The sequence below is a fragment of the Dermacentor variabilis genome, chromosome 2, assembly GCF_050947875.1.
Source record: "Dermacentor variabilis isolate Ectoservices chromosome 2, ASM5094787v1, whole genome shotgun sequence".
Lineage (NCBI taxonomy): Eukaryota > Metazoa > Arthropoda > Arachnida > Ixodida > Ixodidae > Dermacentor > Dermacentor variabilis.
Genome location: NC_134569.1, coordinates 118,968,608 through 118,991,147, shown reverse-complemented (window position 1 = coordinate 118,991,147; position 22,540 = coordinate 118,968,608). Strand labels below are relative to the sequence as shown.

The window sequence follows — 22,540 nt, the reverse complement described above, 5'->3', positions numbered from 1 at the left end:
TAGTGAATAAATTGCAGAAGAAATTAAGAGCTTCTATAGGGTCTTGAATAAAATTCATGTCTGACCAGTCCGTGGAACTAATGGTAGAAATTAATTTATCTGTGTCAAGTACTGTAGCGAAGTAAGAGGTGGCAATGTTGGCTAAACGTGTTTCGAAGATTGCAAAAACCGGAAAGTGATCAGTGAGGTCAGTGTTGACAACGCCCGCCGAAATGGGTACGTCTAGGTTTGTTAAAACATGATCAATTAGTGAATGAGAACCCTCACCAACGCATCTTGTAGGTGATGTAATGAGGGATTCAAGGCCGTAGCCACTGAAGCAGTCAGTGCAGGCTGTATACAAGCTAGAATTAACATCCAGCAAGTTGATGTTTATATCTCCCACAATCATTACACTCTTATTTTCTGATAGTAGTTTGTTAAGTGCGTTATCAAGAGCATAGATGAAATCTGAAACGTTAGAACCTGGTGACCTATAAACACAACCGAGAACAAACCTTTTAGTGCTACATGCCTCGATGGGCTCGTTAGTTTCCACCCATACCGTTTCGCAGCAATCGACGTGAAAGTTTAAATCATTTCGGCGAGTGTAGCTGATGCGCGGAGAAACAAAGATGGCAGCCCCACCATGCCTACTGTTTAAACGGTGACAGTATTCAGGACTATAAGACTGAAACCCATACATGTTACCATCATCGCTAGAAAGCCACGTTTCGGAAACACAAATGAAAGAGAAATTATGATCAAGCGAAGATAGAAAATTATTTATCCCCTCGTGATTCTTTCGTAGACTGCGTGCGTTAAAATGAATCAGTGAAGGATTAGTGTGACAAAGTAAAGAACGAAGTTCACGAGAATACGTAAGGGACATAGCGATGAAAAAGTGACCAGGCACGTGTAATCAGCACAATAGGCACTCTTACGTGAATATGCGCAGATCCGACTCGGCGGAAATACGGAACACCCTGCTATCACTAGCTTTCCGAGCTTTGATCTGGCTGTTTTCAGTCCAGAGGTACTGCCACTTTTTTGCCTTTTTCAGGGCAAGTGCTTTGGCAAACAGCATTTTATTACTGATTGTCAAATGGTCGTTCACGTAAACAGCCGTGTCGTTTGTGCCAGAAAACCCAAGGTGGCTCACACGGAGCCGCGCCTTGCGGGCTCTCTTTACAAATTCATTTTTCTTGTCTCTCGAAACAAAGCGAGCAATCAAATGTTGATCGGATGATTTGGACGGAACACGATGAACTGTCTCAATGTCAGTTTCAGATACAGGACACTCGATGACGTCGCCCACACGCTTCAGAATGGCTCGGCAGTCCTCCCCCTTTGTTAGAGGAATTCCTTTAACTTCAATGTTGTTGAGCCTAGAATATTGCTCCAAATCAGCCACCCGTTTCACAAGCATTTCATTTTGGGCCAATAAGGACTTGTTCGAAGTCATCAATTCATCCTGCTTGGCTCTGAACTCATCAAACAAGTTGCTCATAAAGTCAATGCTTTCGCGAAGCGAGGCATTTTCAGACAGACCAAAGTCGTTCAATTTCAGTTTGATCTTAGAGCCCATTTCTAACATAAGGGATTCCATCTTATTGTTGAAATGTTGTTCCAGATGTTCAATTTTTTTGGCAAGTTCTTGACACGTAGGCATGACGTAACAAACGTGTGGGCAAGCAAAAAAAATATTCAAGAAAATAAATGTGACAAGAAAATGGCAGCAGTTGCGGCTAAACAAAGTTGAAGCAGCTAAAACAAAGATGCAAACAACCAACCTGAAAGTACAAGCGCAGAGTTTAGGCGTTGCACTATTGCCGCAACTGCCACTGCCAAATGATCCGAGACGCTGCTGAAGCTTCCTTATATGCCCTTGGAGGTAGATCGCAGCTGTAGTCCACGCAGCCGCAGCTGTCACCGTCGATGAACTTGCAGCACGTGCTCAGTCCAAACAAGCTCGCCTGCCGCGTCCAGAAATCAGCACTGGAAAACTTGATAAATCCAGAGCGAAGGCGGCCCAGTCGATAGTACGGTTCCTGAAAGTACAAGCGCAGAGTTTAGGCGTTGCACTATTGCCGCAACTGCCACTGCCAAATGATGGTAATAACAGTAACCTTGGGGTGCCTCAGGGCGGAGTACTGCGCCCAAGTCTCTTCAGTCTAACACTCATTGGACTCGCCGACATCCTGCGAAGCACCTTTAGGCACTCCATCTATTCCGACGACATTTGCATATGGACATCGGGTGTGACACGACTGCAGCTTCTCGCGCGACTTCAGAAGGCAGCCACTTTAACATCATCCTACCTCCGAGAACAAGGACTTCATATATCACGTGAAAATTGTGTAGTGGTGGCGTTTACCAGAAAATCAATGTCTGCATACGTGATTTCCGTCGACGGGCAGCTGATCTCATACAGTACGAGTCACAGATTATTGGGGGTGGTCATTGACAGAAATCTCTCCTGGACCCTTCATGTGAATGATGTGAGAAAACGCCTGACAGAAATTTGCCATATGTTTAAGATCTTAGCAGGAAAGGCCTGGGGAGTGCCAATACAATCTATCCTGCAACTGTACTGGGTCCTCTTTATTGGAGTCCTGCGGTACAGCCTACCGCTCTTGTCCAACACCTGCAGAAGTAACCCGAATATAATCCAAAGCATGCCAGCCCAAGCCCTCAAGATATGCGTTGGTCTACCGCGGAGTGCGTCAACGACTGAAGTTATTGCAGTCGCTCAAGATTCCACTCTTAGAACACACATTACGATTGAAACAATGCGTGTGTACATGAGACACTTTGCCCGGATCCCTACCCACCACTTCGCAAGTCTCCCAGTAGATAGGCCCCACACGACATTCAGTGCGACTGACTTCGCGCACCGTGCCTCTCTCAGGTGAGGTTACGCACCTGCGACAAGACCTTCCATTCCTCCATGGTGTGTGAGCCGTACTCAAGCAAACATTACAATCCCAGGACTTCAGAGAAAGTCGGACTTGCCGTCATCAGCACTCAAGCACCTAACTTTACTTCTCTTGTACGAGAAATACAGCGACTGCACACACGTCTATACTGATGGATCATCTACATCAAGCAGTTCCGGTGGCGCTGTAGTTATGCCAACAATGAGAATAACCCAGGGGTTCAATACTTCATATGTCACTATGTCTACAGCTGCAGAGCTCGCGGCTCACAGCGACGCGCTTCGTGTGATAAATGCTGAAAGTCCTAGAAAATAGACAGTCTTCTGCGATTCAAGGCCGGCCTTGCAATGTGTGGAGTTGTTTCTCCGACATGGAACTGACTATCAGCTCACGTACGAAATCGTGGAACTTGTCTATCACTTAAGAGAAAAAAGCCATGATATCTATTTTCACTGGATACCAGGACATTGCCGTATCATAGGAAATGGTGACACAGATAAGGCAGCTCGGACGTCAAACCAAGAAGACCGCTGCGTCCCCATTCCTGTCTCAAGGACCGACGCCGCGAGGCAACTACGCATTCTAGCACGCACGAACTCCTTAGCAGAGGAGAATACCGCACATACAAGGCGCACAAGACTGCACAGACTAAACCCGTCACTGCAACTCGGATATCCGGCCCGTTTGCACCGACGCGAAGCGTCCCTTCTGTGTCAGTTGTGGCTTGGAGTTACCTTCACGAATGCCTACTCAGCACTAATTGGAATGGCTGATAGTCCTGCATATGATGTTTGTGGATGCGAGGAGAACATTGACCACCTATTGTGCCATTGTCCTCAATTTCAAGCACAAAGAGAATCTTTGTCCAACACATTGAGGAAATCAGGTTATTATCCTCTGAGTGAACAGGCAGTACTTGAGCACCGTCCCCGCCGATCATCGGCTCAGAAGGCAGTGAAGGCACTTTTGGACCTTCTCAGAACGTCTGGTTTGCGCGAGCGGCTTTAACTCAAGTACTGTCCGTACACGTCTTTACACCTTCTCTCTCCCTTCTATCTCTTCCCCTTCTCCATTCTCCTAGCGTAGAGTAGCCAACCCTACCCTTGGCTGGTTAACATCTCTGGCTTTCTCTCTCTGTCTGCAGAGGTTGTAATCTAGTCTACCACGAGAGGTGCACAATAAGGTGTACCGGATATTTTTAAACTTTAAGGTATTATACCGTGGCCGTTATGATGTACGCCATGAGAGAGAAAAAGCAAGAAGAGAAAATAGAGAGAGGTCAATCAGACGGGTGTCTGGGTTGCTATCCTACAATGGAATTCTCGGAAATGGGGAATAGGAAAAGAGGAAGAGAGTGATCACTGCGGGCACGCAAGAGAATGAACAAGCCGGAGATCCATGAACGATAACTGATGCCAGTGGGCTTTACAAACTGCGATAGCGCACGATCAGCTTTCTGTGCCTGAGACGGGTGTGACCGCAGTCCCATGATTTTCGCCTCTTAAAGTTTTCTTGAGTACTGCCGGTTTAATGCGGCCTCTAGAGAGGTGCGCTGGATGTTGTATTGAGTAGCTTCTTCCTCTATTGTGCTTTCGGTGATTAGGCAAAACATTTGTAATTTTCCATGCCTTAGGAGTCCTTCGCGCTGTGAGTTATACATTAAGGAGCCCAGACCACCTCCCTATCGTGCAATGTATTCAGCCGTGCTGCTGCAGTTTCGTATTTGACTTTCTTTCGCCACGCAAAAAGTGTCCATAGGGCAAAACATAAGTACCTCTTCAGGTGATTTCTGCGTAGCATTCTGCGCGTAAATCTACGCGTAACAAAAGAACAACTCTAGAGCTTATATTATGCGTTCGCAAGTCTCATTCGTCTGCTTCTTTCGTTTATCTCTTGCTTTTTGTTGTTCATCAATTCGATGTCATCAGCTCGACGTCATCAGCGTGACGTATTCAGCACGACATAGGAATCGTGTGACCCGAAAGAGTTGAATTAGTTGACGAAGCATGGCAGGATCTGCACATTTTCTTCCCAGAACCACATATTCTGATTGAGGTATAGCTACATAGCTTTCACGAGACCTCATGGATTAAGCTTACACCATGTTCAGACCCGAACATGTCAGTCAGTGGTCGGGGTGCATGTTAGAGCGGCGCTCTGCCGGCATTATTGACGGAATCAGCCGGCCATGAACGATTAGAGATAAAGGTGGCACGCAATCTAAAAGAAGCAAAGGCTACCCGGCCCTGCAATACCGGCCCTGTTGTGAGCTAGCGGCTCCCGATGGCGTCAAAGCAAACCATCGAATCTTGTAAAACTTGCGTGTCAGGCAAAAATACTACGCGCATCATCATTAGCTTTGTGATCACGACTCTAATCACTCGAGACAACGACGTGTGCCACAGAACAAGCGGAAGCACGAAGCACATTTTGAACTGAGCTGAATCTGCACCCTTTATAATAATGTGCGTAGGACGTCGTTTCTGTTAAGACCACTGCAGGGCCCGTATTCACAACGCCATTCGTTCGTAACCGTTCTTTGTCATTGGGCGGTCGCCGACGCTACCGACTTGTCCAACTTCAGGATTGACTGGAATTTTCACGTACGAAGCGTTCTAGTACGGGCGTTTTGTGAATACGGGCCCAGAAGCATTGCTCTCGCTCGCGCAAAACGTGCTTGCAACAAGATAATCAGATTGGTTCACAGTATCTTATCCTGGTCGCATTTGCCTCCAGGGTCAACGCGCCTACTTCGACGACAAGTGCCAGTGCAAGTGCGCCAACTGCCCTCCAGGCCAGCGGGTGTGCCCGACGACCAATGAGTGCATCGACGAATTCAAGTGGTGCAACGGTGTCAAGGACTGCCCGGACGATGAACAAGGCTGCGATGGTTTGGCTATTTCCTTCCCCATCACAGCAAACATTTGGGGAAGATTCGGAGGAGTATTTATCGTTGACACTGTTCTAAAAAGCTAGTTTATGGGTCCTCGTCGCGGATATCTGATATATTAGCACGAAAGGTTTCCAACAGAAAGCACTGACAAAGACAGAAGGGACGAAGACGCACATGGCGTTCTGTTCGTGTTCTCTGCTGGAAACCCTTCGTGCTGTGTGCAACCAACGAGTTCAGCCAAAGGCTGCTCTTAAACATAATATTTCTCATTTAAAGAGGGAATGTGAAAACTGCTCACCAGTGCCAAAGTAATAAAAACGCGCCGATCTTCTGAATATAGAACGTCGGTTTTCACAATCATACATCACGCTGAATTAATGATTCTTGTATATGTGCATCTCAAGTGTCAGGCATAAACTTTAATGCTCGTGACCCCGCTTCAAACAAAATTGCGTTCCTTACTCGCATGTGTCCAACTTAACTGATTTGTAAAAAATGAAGAAACATTATCTCGGTATGTAAGATTGCTCAATAGTCCATTGTGCGACTTTTCTAGATAATGGTGGTCGAAGCAAAATATCGCCACTCTCAGCTTTTGTTAGACCTTTCAGAGTGCTGATAATCTGCTATATGTGATTAAAATTAGCTTCGTGACCATTTTTTTCCGCTGAGTTACAAACTGACCACAAGTGAGCTAGATCGCCCAAGTGAACTAGCTTGTCCCTGACAAAGAAAATGAAACAAAAAAAAGAAAGCGGTTTGCGTTGAAAGAACCCTTCAAAGTTAGGTGTTCTACGGAAGTCTTCTGGTTTGCTAACTAGAAGTACGCGATTAGAGCAATTATAGTTATAACTGGGCAGCTTGAAATGCGTCAACGTTTTACAAAGAAGTAGCGTGGGAAGCGTGAGAAAGAAGGCGCTGTATGTGCTTCGGACAGTATTTACCCGCTGTCTTACCAAATACCAAAACTTTTATCTTACGTTACTGATTTACCGTTGCCTTTTCCGCACTTGTCAGCTGCTAACTGTTTGTGCGCGACGTAACATAGCTGGCGCACTTGTATACATAGCTGCTATCTGCCTGAAGCGGTAACGGCATCGGTACGTTAAGGTACTCCGTCGGCTACTCACCTCGCTACGACGGCGTTTCACATGATTGTTTCTTTATACAGATTGCTTCTTTATAGTCTATAGACTGTTTAGGATCTTTAGATTTGCTTTTGAATTCCTTGCATCAGAACTCGAACGACCTCCCGCCATATCTCCCTGTACGGAACCGACGAAACCGGCTTGTCCTGATGGCCAGGAGGCAAAGATGACGTATGACACGAGGTGTCCGGAGTACAAGTGCGGTAAGCACCCGGCATCACATTGATAAGAATGGCGCATCTTTCGCGAACTTCGTGCTTGCTAATATAATACAAATGCTGCGCGCTCGCTTTCTTGCAGTTCCCACAAACGGCGACGGCGACGTATGCAGGATTCTGTCTAACGGTACGTTTGAGTCTACATCTTACCGAGTGACTTCTCGCATCCACTACACTGGTCGTCGATATAAGCACGTCAACATTGAATTCTCGTCATTAGGTGTGCGTGCGTGCGTGCGTGCGTGAGTGCGTGCGTGCGTGTTTTTTGTTAGCTCATCGTCACCTCTGGCTTGTCACTTGACAATTACATATGTGGGAAAGCCGGCAACGAGAATCGCCAGCCATTTCAAGTATCAATAAATAAATCAAATAAATCTAAATTGCGCGAAGTGGCGCAGCTGCCTGCTAAATTCTCTTTCCTACAACAGTGTTCTCTTTTCCGGTCTTTTACAGCTGCTGTGTGCACAGTGGAAGGTCGATCAATTAAGACGTTCGATGGCCAGCGCTTCACACACGACGTCTGCGACCACATCCTGTTCCAGGACAAGGTGGCGAAGCAGTTTTCGGTCACCGGTGCGTTGAGCAACTTTTCTCTATACAAATCCTATGTATAGCTTATAACAAACTACCACCACGTCGAGTGTCAAGACCGCAGTAAACCATGCGATCTTCGGCGAACAGGTTTCCTCATGAGACACCTTGCACATTAGACCGCACATTGTATTCAGTCCTTGTCAAAATTATTTCATAACTGATTACTTAAAATATTATATCCGGACATGTAGCCAGATGCAATTCGGAACTGCATATATGGTAGTGGCTTAATTATGTCCTTGCCGTTAGGCTTCGAGAAAATGTATACGATTTTGACGTTGACCGTCGAGTGGCCACAGATGATGGAAAGCTCCAGTGATGCGCGTTTCGTATACCGCGAGATCACATGAAATTTCAGTACGCAGCGTCAACATGCCAACCCGCCACAGGATGTTACATCTTCGTCAATGCTAGTCAACTAAAATCGTTTTTTTACCACGACAAACATGATGAGACGTCGACTTTGTCCAAGTATATGGAAATTTCGCTTTTAACATATAACCGTTGCACTTCAGAAAATGGGCTTTGCAAATTGGTGAGATACCAGTCAATATAATACCGAAGGACTTGAAAAGCGATCAGGTTCGTGAGCTGTGTTAGGGTATACCAGGAGCATATGGCGGAGTTCGCGACGCCACAGGTTCGGCTTTTATTAGCGCAACTGTAGACACAAGACGCCGTGCTTTACGCGTGCATGGTTTTCCTGCACTTGTGCGATGAAGCTATACAGCGATGCATGCCGATATGGCAGGAGGCCCTGTCTGCTCCTTGAGGGCCAAAAATAAACCACGCCGTCTGAGTCACACGCGTCACGCCCTGAGTCGGCAGATACGCAGGCGCGTTTTGTGTAAACAAACTGCTCAAGTTACAGTGATAACTAGAAAGAGAGAGGAAGCGCGAGACATTTCCGCCGTGTGAGCTGAAAGAAAGCAAAAAGAAGAGGGGGGGGGGGCATCCCGGTACCTACAAATGTAGGACAAAACGTACCACTTTAGTACACAGGGTTACGTGAGACAAAGTCTGTTGCGAAATATTATGCGATGTTTTTATCTGCGTCCGTGGCCGACCCGATTAGCTTCGACGCGATAAGGCACCGAGTGTTCAGCGGGAGTGCTGATTTATCGCGCCACCACTTTGATGACTCATTATGCTAATAAAGGAGACGTAGGACAAAGCATTCGCTTAGCAGGATAACCGTTCTCACAGCGAGCGAGGGCAAAAGGGTGATTCCGCTCGAGTAAAATAATAATAATAATAACGACTCACTTTAAGCTAATGGTTGCGGCGTTTACGTAAGTGCTAACTGCGTTTCCTAGAGGTGTGTCGCTTCTGTGCTGTGCGCAGTCATGTCAAATTAGGAAATATGATGTTAGCGGCTCGGTGACTGGGGACACTGGGGCGTGAACGAGAAAGTCGGATGTATAATGCCGCCAAATATCCTAATCACTTGTTTGAGGCGAGCTAAGTGTTGCATTTTAGATTTCTGTCGGCTGGCAGCAATCACATGGTCGTGCGGCCAGTTGTCATCATTACAGGGGTTTCCTTTCTTTTCACACTGGCAAACGCCGCTGTGGACCCGCAAAAATAAATAAATAAATAAATAAATAAACAAATAAATAAATAAATAAATAAATTTTTGGCTTTACATGCCAGAACTACGCTCTGGTTTGGGGCACGTCGTAGTGGGGGAGGCTCAGGTATAATTTTGATCACCTGGCCTTACTTAACTAACGTGCACCCAAATCTGAGCACATGGTCGTTTTTACATTTATACCCCATAGAAATGTGGCTGCCCCAGCCGGCAGCTCGTGTGGACTCGCATAGCACCATAACGCCGTACTGTAATAGAATTAGGTGCTTCAATTACACTCAATTTCAATACACTCAATAAATTTAACCTAACCTAGTCGGACTTGTTCGCCCTTCCAAAAACAACCGTTTACGAGCTGCTTCATTAATTTCTTCACTGTTTCATGAAATTATTTTCTTGAATTTCAGCTTTTTAATCACCTAGTCGCGTCTGTAAAATTTTGTGTAATGTCATATGCATTTTTCTTTGTTTGCTTTTGCTTTGATATCGTGACATGTGTGCTTAGTTTTGTACACTGATCATCTAGTATGTGTATATATGCAACATGCCGCAGTGCATTTATTGCGCTAGATACGGGAATTGCCTGCCGTCGGTACTGCCTGGTATTATGGAAGGGTAGGGCCAGTCAATTAAGCTGCCTTAATGCAATTTTTTTCCTAACCTCCTCATCACACCATGTACTCCTTACATGTTGTGCGAAGTAAGCTCAAACCTAAATAAAATAAACTGTGCTCCATGGCCCGCAACTTCACTTTGTCGTCTAGCTTTTTGGGTTTCTGGTAAGCGGGACGACTGCGAAGGCACATTATTTGTCCGGCGGTACGGAAAGCTTACGCAAGTTATCTGCAATAATTTCGCGTTATTAGATAGCGTAGCATATTTGCACTGTACAGTAAATAACATGGGCAAGGCCTTTGTCACAATTTCTGACACTGTAGAAAGCCAGCGCAAGAATATAAAAACTTGCCTCGTCGTAACCAGTCTTTCATTTTAGTGCTCTGCTGCCCGGATTACCGAAGATCTGTTTCCTCTGAAGTCGCCTTTATTTTCTGTTAGGGCTTTAGCAGTATATCTGAACAACATACGTTGATGTAATATTGTAGTAATGCTTTTCTTTAAAGGGGTGGGGGGGGGGGGGGCGGAGGGTGTCTAGAACAGCCGAGCTCGGTGAGGAAAGTGACGCAAACGAAAACACGAGGGAGATAACGAAAATAATTAACCGCGAACTCGCACTGTTTCTTTTTTTCAGCAGGACGGGCTGCTAAATATGCGGAGCATATGAAAGAACTAGCGTGCGAGTCAAGCAAGGCTGTATTAATGACGAAAGTAAATTAAGTTAATATTGTTACTTTAGCATTTACCCTTAAGCATTTAGTAATTTCATGCCTGCCGACACAAGATGTATCATTGGCTACGGCTGACAGAAAGTTACCGCACCAATACCGTAATAACGAAGCGCTACTGTGACATTGGACGGCGTGCGCGAACACTCCATAATTTAAGAGCGTATACCGGAACGAGCGCCCTTGATTTCCGGGTGTATCCGCTGTTCTCGAGCGTTGTTCGTGTGGAGCAGTGTTTTCATCGGCTATAGCTCAGCAAAAGAAGCACGGCGGCAGTGACGCTTTGTCTGCGACAGCCCACCGGCGCTGTTCGAGGCGCGGAGCCGCGGACGTGTGCGAGACGTGGGTGTCGATCATGTGCAACGGCACCTTCGTCAAGCTGGGTCCCACGCTGTCCGAAGTGAGCGTGAACGGCAAGCCCGTGGCGGTACGCAGCCTGGGCGCCGTCAGCAAGAGGCTCGGAGACGTGCACCTGGCCCGCAGCGGACAGCGGCTCGTCTTCACGTCGGTGCGCCACAACTTTGAAGTCGCCCTCGACGAACGCCGCACCGTCAAGATCTCGGTGAGTCGAGAGTGGGGGGCAGCCCTCCGCTCTGTTGAGGTCGCGAACACAGCCGGTGCACTGTATTTTGGCCGCATAACGAGCGCTAGACCGCACGCGGTTGAATATGCTCTACAGTGTCCGTATCGTTACGTGAAGCTGTACCCCCCCAAAAAAGGGGTAAGGCGTGCAGACACGACGTTATGAATCATTGCCAACTAACTCAGCTTTCTGTCGTTCTAAGCTATAGCCAATTGCCACTACCGTAACCGATATGAGAAATATATATTGTGTATCTCCGGCTATACATGCGTTTGGAATAAACGTGAGCATGCATAGTTTGACTGACTGCTTGAGCTTCGCGCAATCGGATACGATTGGTGACGACATCGCTGGTTTCCCCCGCGAGTCTAAATTGCCGAATGATTGAAAAAACTATAAAGTGAAGTGAAACAAAACAATCACAACACTAAAGCAGTGATTCATGTGTATATTACGAACTTGCTTTACCAAAGCCCAATCGATGATTCTTCACATTTTATTTTCGCGTCGTTCAATAGGCGCGTAGACTCGCCGTGCTTGTTAATTACTCTTCTTCACAGTATGGATGTCCTTGCAATGTCTTCGCGTCGCTGATAGTCTGGCCTTGCTTCATGTTCTTTCCTTCCTTTGCACGCGTCAAAGGTGTCGGACTGCCTCTCGTCTAAGACAAGCGGCCTGTGCGGCCTATACGACTGGGACGCCAGCAACGAGTTCCGCACGCCCGACGACAGGCTGCTGAACAACGCCAGGGACTTCGCCAACAGCTGGGCCACGTCTGGTGCGGCGGCCGCCAGTTGCAAGCAGCCCACGTGTCCCAAGGAAACCCGCGAGAGAGCCGAGAGGTGGTGCCAGAGGATCGCGTGAGTTGACTGATCGGCCGATTATCGCAATGTAGATATTTATCACCGACCATAATCTGTATCTTGGTATTTAAAGCACTGATTGGGAAGACAGAAACGTCTCTATTCAAACGCAGGGTCATAGCCCTACTTGTCGATTGAATGTCAGAAAATGTAATGAAGAATCAGATTGAAAACCTTCTGATTAGGCAATGAACGAACTTTGAAGATTTTCGATTGCGACACCTCTGTGCTGACGCCCCGTTTTGGGGCGTCCGGACGGTATCTGTACGTTACCGCTGTAGCCTTTAGAGCTTTCCATCTGTCTCTCTCGCTTTGAGGCATTCTTTGTTCTATAGCACACTACTCAAAGAAAGGGCGCTTCAGTTTCAGTTTACCTCTTTAGTTCCCGCAGGCACGGTCGGACTGGACTCTCCGCGTGCGCTCCAGAGATTCCAGTCCGGCCGTGCCACAGGCAGTGCGTAGATGCACGCTAATTCAAATTTTGCAGTGGGACATGTTCACACTCTTTTTCACTTCGTGCACAGGCTGACTCAGACATTTTGTTTGATCAATTTGTGTAATTCGGTTTAATTAACCCGGTAAGAATATTATTTATTGGTATGTTTCGTTTTCTCACACGGGCTTCAGCTATTTTCAGGTAGCGTGCGCATCAGAATATAGAGTGCAAGACTACAGCGTTATGGGGGGCGTTACGCGTACCGTGGACCGTCGCTGTTCTTTGTGATGGCTGTCGGCGCCGCGGGGAGTAAGCCCCGTCGCGGCGGCTTGTGTTATCAGACGACAGTATGATTCTAGCCGTCGTCATAGAGGTGCAGTATGGTCGAGCCTGCTCTTTTATTGCACTTATGTACTCAGAACGCCGCTATCTTTAACTGCTTGCTATGCAAGCATGACTATGGTCCTCACATTAGGAGCAGGATCATAAATAAAATGGGCCTTTTATTACATCCTGTGTACTGTGGAAACGACAGAGGAAATTTTTGTGTGCATTCAACTGTGTCATCCATGTCGCACCGCTTGTGACGTAGCCTGTTTACGCGCACATTTATCCTAGCGACGACTTTAGGACTTGACATCGACATCCGTCATGCTCGCATTAAACGTCTGTATGTTCTTTCAGCATAATGAATAAGCAAAGCATTGGTTTTCTTCTGCACAGCAAAATGTGCTTCTTCGTAACAACCCCAATTCCTGCTTATTAAGTATATCTATCTATCTATCTATCTATCTATCTATCTATCTATCTATCTATCTATCTATCTATCTATCTATCTATCTATCTATCTATCTATCTGTCTGTCTGTCTATCTATCTGTCTGTCTGTCTGTCTGTCTGTCTGTCTGTCTGTCTGTCTGTCTGTCTGTCTGTCTGTCTGTCTGTCTGTCTGTCTGTCTGTCTGTCTGTCTGTCTGTCTGTCTGTCTGTCTGTCTGTCTGTCTGTCTGTCTGTCTGTCTGTCTGTCTGTCTGTCTGTCTGTCTGTCTGTCTGTCTGTCTGTCTGTCTGTCTGTCTGTCTGTCTGTCTGTCTGTCTGTCTGTCTGTCTGTCTGTCTGTCTGTCTGTCTGTCTGTCTGTCTGTCTGTCTGTCTGTCTGTCTGTCTGTCTGTCTGTCTGTCTGTCTGTCTGTCTGTCTGTCTGTCTGTCTGTCTGTCTGTCTGTCTGTCTGTCTGTCTGTCTGTCTGTCTGTCTGTCTGTCTGTCTGTCTGTCTGTCTGTCTGTCTGTCTGTCTGTCTGTCTGTCTGTCTGTCTGTCTGTCTGTCTGTCTGTCTGTCTGTCTGTCTGTCTGTCTGTCTGTCTGTCTGTCTGTCTGTCTGTCTGTCTGTCTGTCTGTCTGTCTGTCTGTCTGTCTGTCTGTCTGTCTGTCTGTCTGTCTGTCTGTCTGTCTGTCTGTCTGTCTGTCTGTCTGTCTGTCTGTCTGTCTGTCTGTCTGTCTGTCTGTCTGTCTGTCTGTCTGTCTGTCTGTCTGTCTGTCTGTCTGTCTGTCTGTCTGTCTGTCTGTCTGTCTGTCTGTCTGTCTGTCTGTCTGTCTGTCTGTCTGTCTGTCTGTCTGTCTGTCTGTCTGTCTGTCTGTCTGTCTGTCTGTCTGTCTGTCTGTCTGTCTGTCTGTCTGTCTGTCTGTCTGTCTGTCTGTCTGTCTGTCTGTCTGTCTGTCTGTCTGTCTGTCTGTCTGTCTGTCTGTCTATCTATCTATCTATCTATCTATCTATCTATCTATCTATCTATCTATCTATCTATCTCCATTCATAGGGCTGATTTATTTATTGACCCAAAATTATCACTTAGCGTGACCACATCCATATTCCGGCTAATGACTATGACAGTCGTACTTTTTTTGCAACAGTATTGACACTTTACTGGGCTTTTGAGAATCCGCTGTGAAAAGCCCAATGCTTTCTCATACTCAAGTTTTGATGGCTTTCGTGAGCTGGGCCGGCCGTAGAGAGAACTGGTGGCCCGAAATTTTGAATGCGTAAGCATTTCTATGCCTACCCAACGAGGAAAGCCTTCCGTCCGTCACGTAAGACGATCGTTTTCGAGACAGGGCCCGCAGCAGCGAGCAAATTAACCTTCGTGCTGCCTCTCGCTTCAACGCGAACTAAGCGCGAGAACACGGTGCACACGAGGCTATCAGCACTCGGCGCACTCTGTGCACACCGAAGATCGCTTTCAAGATGGGGCCCGCGCGACCGCGCCGTACGCAGCCGCTGCTGGAGTACGGTTGTCATGGTTGATAGTGGTTCGCATCGAGAGGAGGCAGCGTCGTCGACCACGTCTACGTACGAGGTCAACCACACGTTCCGCTGTTCAATTACGTCACGTACTACAGCGCACATCGGCCAGTGCTCTTCTTCCACGAAGTAGCGGTATCATCCAAACGCATCATCGTCCAATTTGAAGATAAAGAAGAAACGCAACACGAAGAACCAAACAGGAGACAGTATACATAATAAATTGTCTTATTAACTTCATTTACAATATATCTCGTCATTCCGCCCCACGTCCACATCCTCTAAGAATTATCTGTAACATGAGCGAACATTGTTACTACTTGTCTTTTCTTCGTCTCATGCTGGTCTCAGTTAATATTTCGGTGTTGCAACCATGCTGCTCCGTTTCACGGTTCTTTCGCGGTGTTCCTCGCAGTTATACAAAATACAGCAGCATACGACGACGAAACAGCAGATGATTCGTAGCAAATGCTTACGCGTCATTTAGGTAACTCCTACAAGAAATTCTGCGTGTAAATTTTCTGTGTGCTCCGACAACACATTGCGCGGCGTGATATACGTTGTTGCCGGGAAACTGAGCCTGTGGATCGGTTCTCGAGACCGATCAGTGTATCTCGCCGCATGCGCAAGGACCTCTCGCACTCAAATCGCTGCATTACACGGAATCGTGTTATACGTCACCCACATCCAGCTATGCTTTTGTTTGCCCCTTAGGTCGCCCCCTCTGTCACGCTGCATCGAAGAGAAAAGCCTGGTAAGGTCATCAGTCAGCACTTGCGCAGACCTGGTGTGCGACTGCGTGGCCTCGGGCGACGGCGACGCTAAGAAATGCATGTGCAATGCCATCGAGGGATTCGTGTCCACGTGCAAGGCCTCTGTGCGGAGCCAAATCTCTTCAGAGTGGAGGTTGTCGCTTGGATGTGGTGAGCAGCCGGTGTGCCTTATTATAGCGTGCCGTCACTATTCTTCATACATGCGACGGCTGTAACTGCGCTGTGAATTACACTGAACAGCGGGACAGGGACAGGAAATGAAGAGGACAAGCGCTGACGATGACACTCCTCGTCATTTCATGTCCTCGTCCCTGCATGCTCTGTAATTCACAGTAACATGGAACACTGACTAGCCCGTTCTCACGCGTTGTCTTAACTACAAGTGTGAACGTTTGTAACAGCCTGAGACGGCATGCTGAAGAAGCCGCCTCCCGAGCTGTACTACTCGTGTCCGCCTTCGCGCTCAGTGCGCATTCAATTATCCACGTACCTCAAGACGCACCGAGCGCAATGCGCCAGCGCGTTTGCTTCTGTCGTATACACGGCAAGCCTTAACTGCGTTCGATGTGCCAGTGTTGGATACGTAGATATACATCTGTTGAACATGGAACATTTCCCGCCTATAGGAATCGTTAGCGCGAATGGATTATTACACGGAAGCGAAATCGCCCTTCTCTTGAATTCACTTGTTGAGCTTTACTAGCGTGAACATGTATTTGAGAACAGAGACGGCCTTTGTATGCATTGATATATAGCGCATTTATTCGCCCTGAGGGCTGAGCAGGAACGCCTTGAAACTTCGCATTGCGCACGGTGCGCAAAATGCTTTTGTTGTTGAAGCCAGAAATTTTGAATTTGTGTTCTCTGGAAGCGAAGCAGGCCACCAGCACTGTCTGATTCTAAAAGGTAGGAATCCTCGGTTAGCTGTAGCCACTAGTGATTATAATATAAGCTCTGAAGACTTTGTAGGCGGCTTCGCGAATCTTGACTGCAGGAAATCTGCGCCCCTATAGAAAAAAAGTGGGGTTTTACGTGCCAGAACCACGATTTCATTATGAGGGACGCCGTAGTGGAGGACTCCGGAAATTTGGACCATCTAGGGTTCTTTAATGTGCACCTAATTCTAAGTACCCCTGTAGAAACTTCGGGTCGTGCGTTTTATCAGTCTACTTACAATGCGAACAATAACAGCGCGTTTTCAGGCCGGTTCAAGTTAAGGGAGATATCTTTCTTTATATTTTTTTAAATATGTTTGATACGACACGCGCCCCAATTACAAGTATGCACAATGTTTCGCGTAACTATCGACGAAATTGATTTGTAAAATTGGGGTGCGGCTGCAGACGAGGAGTGTTGGAAATCTCCCGGTGCAACATGGCGGCTCGCCGTTGTCTCTCCTACCAGTAGGTGATCACTTCTGTTTGCAAAAACCGGAAGTGTATCTGTTTGCAAACAGCAAAACGTGAAGTGGTGCGTCGGTGGTGACGTGCGCCCCGCGCGATGTCCCGCAGCGCCCGAGTGCCCGGCCGGCATGGAGTGGCGCGAGTGCGGGCCTTCGAGCGAGTGCGAGCCAACGTGCGACAACGTGCACCGCGGCAAGGACGGTGCCGCCGACGACTGCCCCGAGGAGTGCGTGGCCGGCTGCTTCTGCCCGCTGGGAATGGTGCGCCGAGGGGACGCCTGCGTGCCGCCCAGCATGTGCCACGATTGTGAGCGCCCTCTCGATCGTCTTCTCGTGTCTCTCTGTGCTTTGGCCGTACTCTTTTGTTTTTCGAAGACTGCGTCTCCCTTCGCGAATTGCCCGCACTTTTCGGCATCGAGTATTTGGGATTCCAGCGTTTATTTGGTGTGCAGATTCCGAAGCTAGTTCATTCTAAAGCAGTAGGCCTATGCCGAAGGTAGTTCGGTCAAACAATTTATTCGGTGAGACACTTCTACTATACTCCCAACACGCCAAGGGCGACGCGATAGAGTGCCGCGCGCAGAGACTCCGCCCCATTCTCGTCGCCAACTCGCTGAAGAAGACATTGTCTTCGGTCGACTTCGACTAAAGGTTGAGTTCGCCTTCCAGCTGTTTCTTTTTTTTTTTCCCGCAGCGCAACACGGCTGCCTTCTACGCGTCGCCATTCATTTCACACAGCGCAGCCTTCGTGCGGAATGAGCTCGCAGCAGTACCGGCATTTTAGAAGAGACATGGCGCAGGTTGCAATACACTACAGTCGATAGTCAGCGCACGTGTTATAGCTACAGTACCGCAGGAAGACGAATAACACTGTTATTCGCCTTCCTGCGGTGCTGTAGCACTGTTTTTCAGATTAGTGCAGCACTTGTTCCGAAAGATACAAACGCCTGTAGTAGGCTTCGCGCAAGAGAAACCGGAAGCATTCCGTATGAGTACGGTAATGACGGCAAACTAGCGTGAACGAGTTCATGAAGTGCGGTGCGAATTTAAATGACCTGCAGTGTTGTATTATACCTACAGTCGGCGACAATGTAAAAATGCAGTGTCAAGTACACCGTTGTCCAACTCATTGACTTGAAGAGATTTAAAAAAAATCCACCGCATGCGTAATGCAGATGTCGGTTCAGTTACGCTCGTTCATTTCCACGTCGTCACGGCGGAGGCGCACTTGTTTCGGCATTGGTGTCTCTCGGAAACTGTGTTTTTGGGCACAGCGGCACAGAGAGCTCGGGCATTACGACTTTGTGGGTGGATATTGTATTTAATTCTATGCTTGTCACCTACTATAGCGTCCTATACGTTTCTAGGCTTTGGGAAATCCGCATATATTATCGGAAAATCGGATACTAACTTCTCGAATTTTTATTTTCGCCTAAAACGTTCGTCGCTATTTCGCATCTTGAATGCACAGAAAAAAAAAGAAAACGTTCAGCAACCTATTTGTTACGAGCAAATACGAAAGGTAAAAGCTGGATTAATGAATTAACCTTTTGAACTAACAGAATCCGACGTGCAGTAATCTTTCTGTGATTGACTTTTCTCTACGCTTAATGTTGGACAGATGATATGCAAAATTACCTTCACAGTGAACAAACAGTCTCTTCAGATACTACCTGCACTACATATTCACCTGAACTATACCATGACTCTTAATTTCAGCAGTCGCGTTAATCTATTTCTTTCTTTTGGTTGCACTGTCGTTCACTTCTTTTCTTACAGCCCCCCTTCCGTTAAACAACGCGTTGGTAGTGGTGTAAACGTGTAAGGGGACGGTTTCTCTTTGCACAAGACCACTTCGACCTGTTCGTGGAACCGCACTTAGCGTGAGCGTCGACTCTCTGTTCTGCTTCCACGCAGGCGTGTGTCGAGGCCACGGCGACCCGAACTACATCAGCTTTGACGGCCGCGAGTTCTCCTTCCAAGGCAACTGCAGCTACGTCCTGGCGCAGCACATCTCGGGCGACAAGACACTCGACTTCCAGGTCGTCGGCGTGAACGTCGAGTGCCCCGAGGAGCCTCGAACGACTTGCACCCAGGGCCTCACCATCAGCTATGGCGATAGTCACGTCAGGATCTCCAGAGGGCGGAGAGTACGTCCGCGAGGCACTTCCTCTCACTGACGCCTTTTCCGCGGCTGGCCGATAGCGGTCGGCCCCCAACTCCATATCAACGCCGCGAGTATGATCGGTTCACCTACGCGAGATGAAGGCAATCGAAATTTCGCCCAACATGTTTCTGCCGTCGAGACGCGCTTTCGCCGTCTGGAGGGTGACGCCACGTACCAAAGAAATTTTTCATCTTTACGATGAATTACGGACCGCTGTGTAATGATGATGCTAGCTTTGCCGTGTTGGTTGGCAATGAACGTGTGCGTATAGCTGTGACCCGGTAGCATAGCGGTCCTGTCGTTTACTAAATAATGAATCCTCGTTTCTGCTGACGGGAAAAGTTCTTTCTGACCGGCTTTGGGTTTAGGAGCACTGATGCAGTAAACGGCTATACCGCCTCCATCGCTCATCGGCCCATAAAGCGGTGTAAGGCTCTTTTGTGCTTCTTGAGGACGACGGGCTTGTGTGAACGTCTGTGACTATTACTGCAATTGCTATTAGACCACACGCGTCAGCGAACTCACCGCTAATTTTCCTTTTTCCTCTCTCTCCCTGTCATCTTTGTTTTCCCCTTTCCAACTCCCCCTGTGTAGGGTAGCCAACCGGACGTTATGCTGGTTAACCTCCCTGCCTTCTGCTTTTCTCTTTTCTTCCTTCCTACATCAATAAAGGCAGGCCCCGAAATGTCTGTGCCCTGCTAACTTCATCTCCCAGTCCAAGCCGATAGAGATGAGACAAACAGAACAGTCGTCGAATATCTGAACAGCTGAGCGGTCATTGCTCGGTTTACTATATTTAGCCGACCAGAGGAAAAGTCTGTGAATTTTTAAATGCCTGAGACAACCGGGGGACCTCTGTTATCACCACAGGAGCGAGTAGTTTAACACGTAATGCTAACGCCCGAGATAGCTTCTCAGTATAGAGCACAGTACCGCAGCGACACGGCCGTTTCTCTTTATATTGAACACGTGCACATTACGAGCGAGGGCAAGCTATTTTTCGATATTCAAGAACAAATGACCATGAATTGCACTCTACTATCTTCTTTTCCATAATTGTGGCTATATTGGGTAGTTCGTGTACAAAGGCCACAATGTATAGATAACGAGATGAACAATCGGAGTGATCTTCATGCTCGCTATCAAGTTTTCCGCAATAGTATTTGGACAGACGTATAGACCCCCAAGTAACGTAATTATTCTTTAACTTCCTTGGCGCTTTTAAGTGTGTATCGTCCAAACTCCTGAAACAGAAAAATCACAGCAGCATTTATTTTATGATTTTGTTTCTGCAGCTAGCCTACAAGGGTCGTTCATTTGCACAGTAATTCCTTTTGTTCTCTGGCATTACGTTTCGTGTAATCGTGGACATTGGTTGTCGACCTAAAATGTTTAATATGTACCTGGAGCGTGTACAAATAGTCGTCGCCCATTCTTGTTAATAATTAAAATACAAACTACGTGTTGAGTATAAGCAACAACACACAAGACAAACAAATTAGTAAAAGAACAGTTCACATGCAGTATCACTTGCATATGGTTAAAGCGCATCTACCGAGGGAATCACGATGATCATCATGAAAGCTTCGATCAGTTTTACCAGCTTGATTCATTTTTATAGTAGTTACGGACCGTTTTTGTTGACAGTATGGTATATACAACAGCGAATTGACAACTCCAGGTCCAGTTCGACGAAAGCGAGCTTCAGGATAGGGACTTCCCGTGGAGCAGGCAAGGATTCAACATTTCCTGGGTTCCGGGCCGCACTACTGTCGTGTACGTACCAGCGATCAATCTCGTGGTGCGGTTCTTCGAGCTCAACTACGGCTTCAGCATCGAAGTGCCCTCGTTCACGTACTCCGGGAAGCTGACGGGACTATGCGGTAAGTCGTCGACTTTACCTTTACGCAGCACTGCTTTCTTCTGTCTTAGCGATAAGAATCGCGTCTGCCACTATGAGGACTGCCCGCTAAAGAACTACTGCGGACTGCTCGCGCCAGTTATGTTGCACTCTACAAAAGCTTTGTAGTGCGATACTAGGGCGGCAGAGTTGATCGAATGCAATACAAACCACTTTTTTTTTAGACACGGAATTTCGAGAAAACAAAACGAAGTTTGGTCTGGGTTACTGCACTTGTTCTCAAATTGAAAACTTCAGTGTGCATTGCCCCGCATAACTCGCACTTTCTAACCTGTGTTCCCGGCTGAGTGGAGAAGTCGCGAAGAAACTAAATTTTTTCGCTTGTTTCGCGCTTTGAAAACTTTTGGTGTCTGGCTGAACTTGCGAAGCACCTGAACAACAACAACAACAACAACAAGAAAAAGAGGAATGATGCTAGCACCATTGTCGTTTGTACTCTCCATAGACTTTTTTGGAAGCCTGTATTAACAGCCAATTGGGAACCTTTTTACCTTCAGCTAAAACCTAGCATCGAATCTGCTCGAGCTACGTCGAAACCGAGCTGCACGGGTACGTCGTTTCTATCAGCAGACTCACCACGTTTCTTTAGTTCACTGAACTTAATATAGATAGCTTGTGAGCCGTCTCGCCATGAAGGTGTCTCGTACAGTCATTCATTTGACTACATGCGCAGTGCAAATGTGTCTTGCTCGAACTCATCCGTGCCGCAGTCATTGCGGAACCACCTCATGGACGTCGAACCCCTGCTGGCATTGCAGGACAATACGCGCGCTATAACGCAGCCTCGAGCGCTAAAAAAAAAAGAAGCCTGACAAAACATGATTTTTTTTTTCGTTCATCTCAGGATCAAGAGTGAGTGGTTGACTATAGTTGCCGGTTTTCAATCGCGTGAATACTGTTGAGCTACCACAGCCTAGGCTCGTAAGCGCTTAATTACGTGCCTGTATGGCGCTGCTGCGCTCGCAGGCGACTGTGACTTAGACGAGAGCAACGACCTGCAGCACCGCAGCGGCTACCAGGTGAGCGAGGTGCGCGACTTCGCCTTCAGCTGGCTGGTCGAGGGCAGCCCGGAGATCTGCACGGTGCTGCGCGCGTCGAGCCAGCGGCTGGTGCCTCCGGAGGTGTGCCGCTTCCAGGAGAATGCGTGCGAGCTGTACGTGGAGCCCGAGGCATACCAGCGGGCCTGCCTCAGTGACGCCAGTTACTCGCGCAACCTGAGCGCCTCGGTGTGCCGCTCGAAGCTGCAGTACGCCGAGCACTGCTGCGCCACGGCAGAGGTGTCCGTGCACCGGTGGCTGCAGGACTCCGGATGCGGTGCGTTCACAGGCGTGTTGGTACGACATGATGAGGCTTATTGCGCACGAAAAAAACGAGGACACAGAAAGAACTGTACAAAAAAG

General features: G+C 47.6%; 1 protein-coding gene across 3 annotated transcripts in view; it reads left to right on the top strand.

Moving 5' to 3' along the window:
- The window catches only part of LOC142572612 (hemocytin-like), a 129,895-nt gene that overhangs the window by 86,115 nt on the left and 21,240 nt on the right, over window positions 1–22,540 (top strand). For all 3 annotated transcript variants that reach the window (XM_075681836.1, XM_075681837.1, XM_075681835.1), the window contains 11 exons: window positions 5,655–5,808; window positions 7,049–7,162; window positions 7,260–7,304; window positions 7,631–7,750; window positions 11,002–11,267; window positions 11,931–12,148; window positions 15,592–15,800; window positions 17,162–17,359; window positions 18,970–19,202; window positions 20,901–21,102; window positions 22,107–22,454. In XM_075681836.1, the coding sequence (XP_075537951.1) occupies window positions 5,655–5,808; window positions 7,049–7,162; window positions 7,260–7,304; window positions 7,631–7,750; window positions 11,002–11,267; window positions 11,931–12,148; window positions 15,592–15,800; window positions 17,162–17,359; window positions 18,970–19,202; window positions 20,901–21,102; window positions 22,107–22,454 (2,107 nt within the window). The remainder of the gene's footprint in view (window positions 1–5,654; window positions 5,809–7,048; window positions 7,163–7,259; window positions 7,305–7,630; window positions 7,751–11,001; window positions 11,268–11,930; window positions 12,149–15,591; window positions 15,801–17,161; window positions 17,360–18,969; window positions 19,203–20,900; window positions 21,103–22,106; window positions 22,455–22,540) is intronic.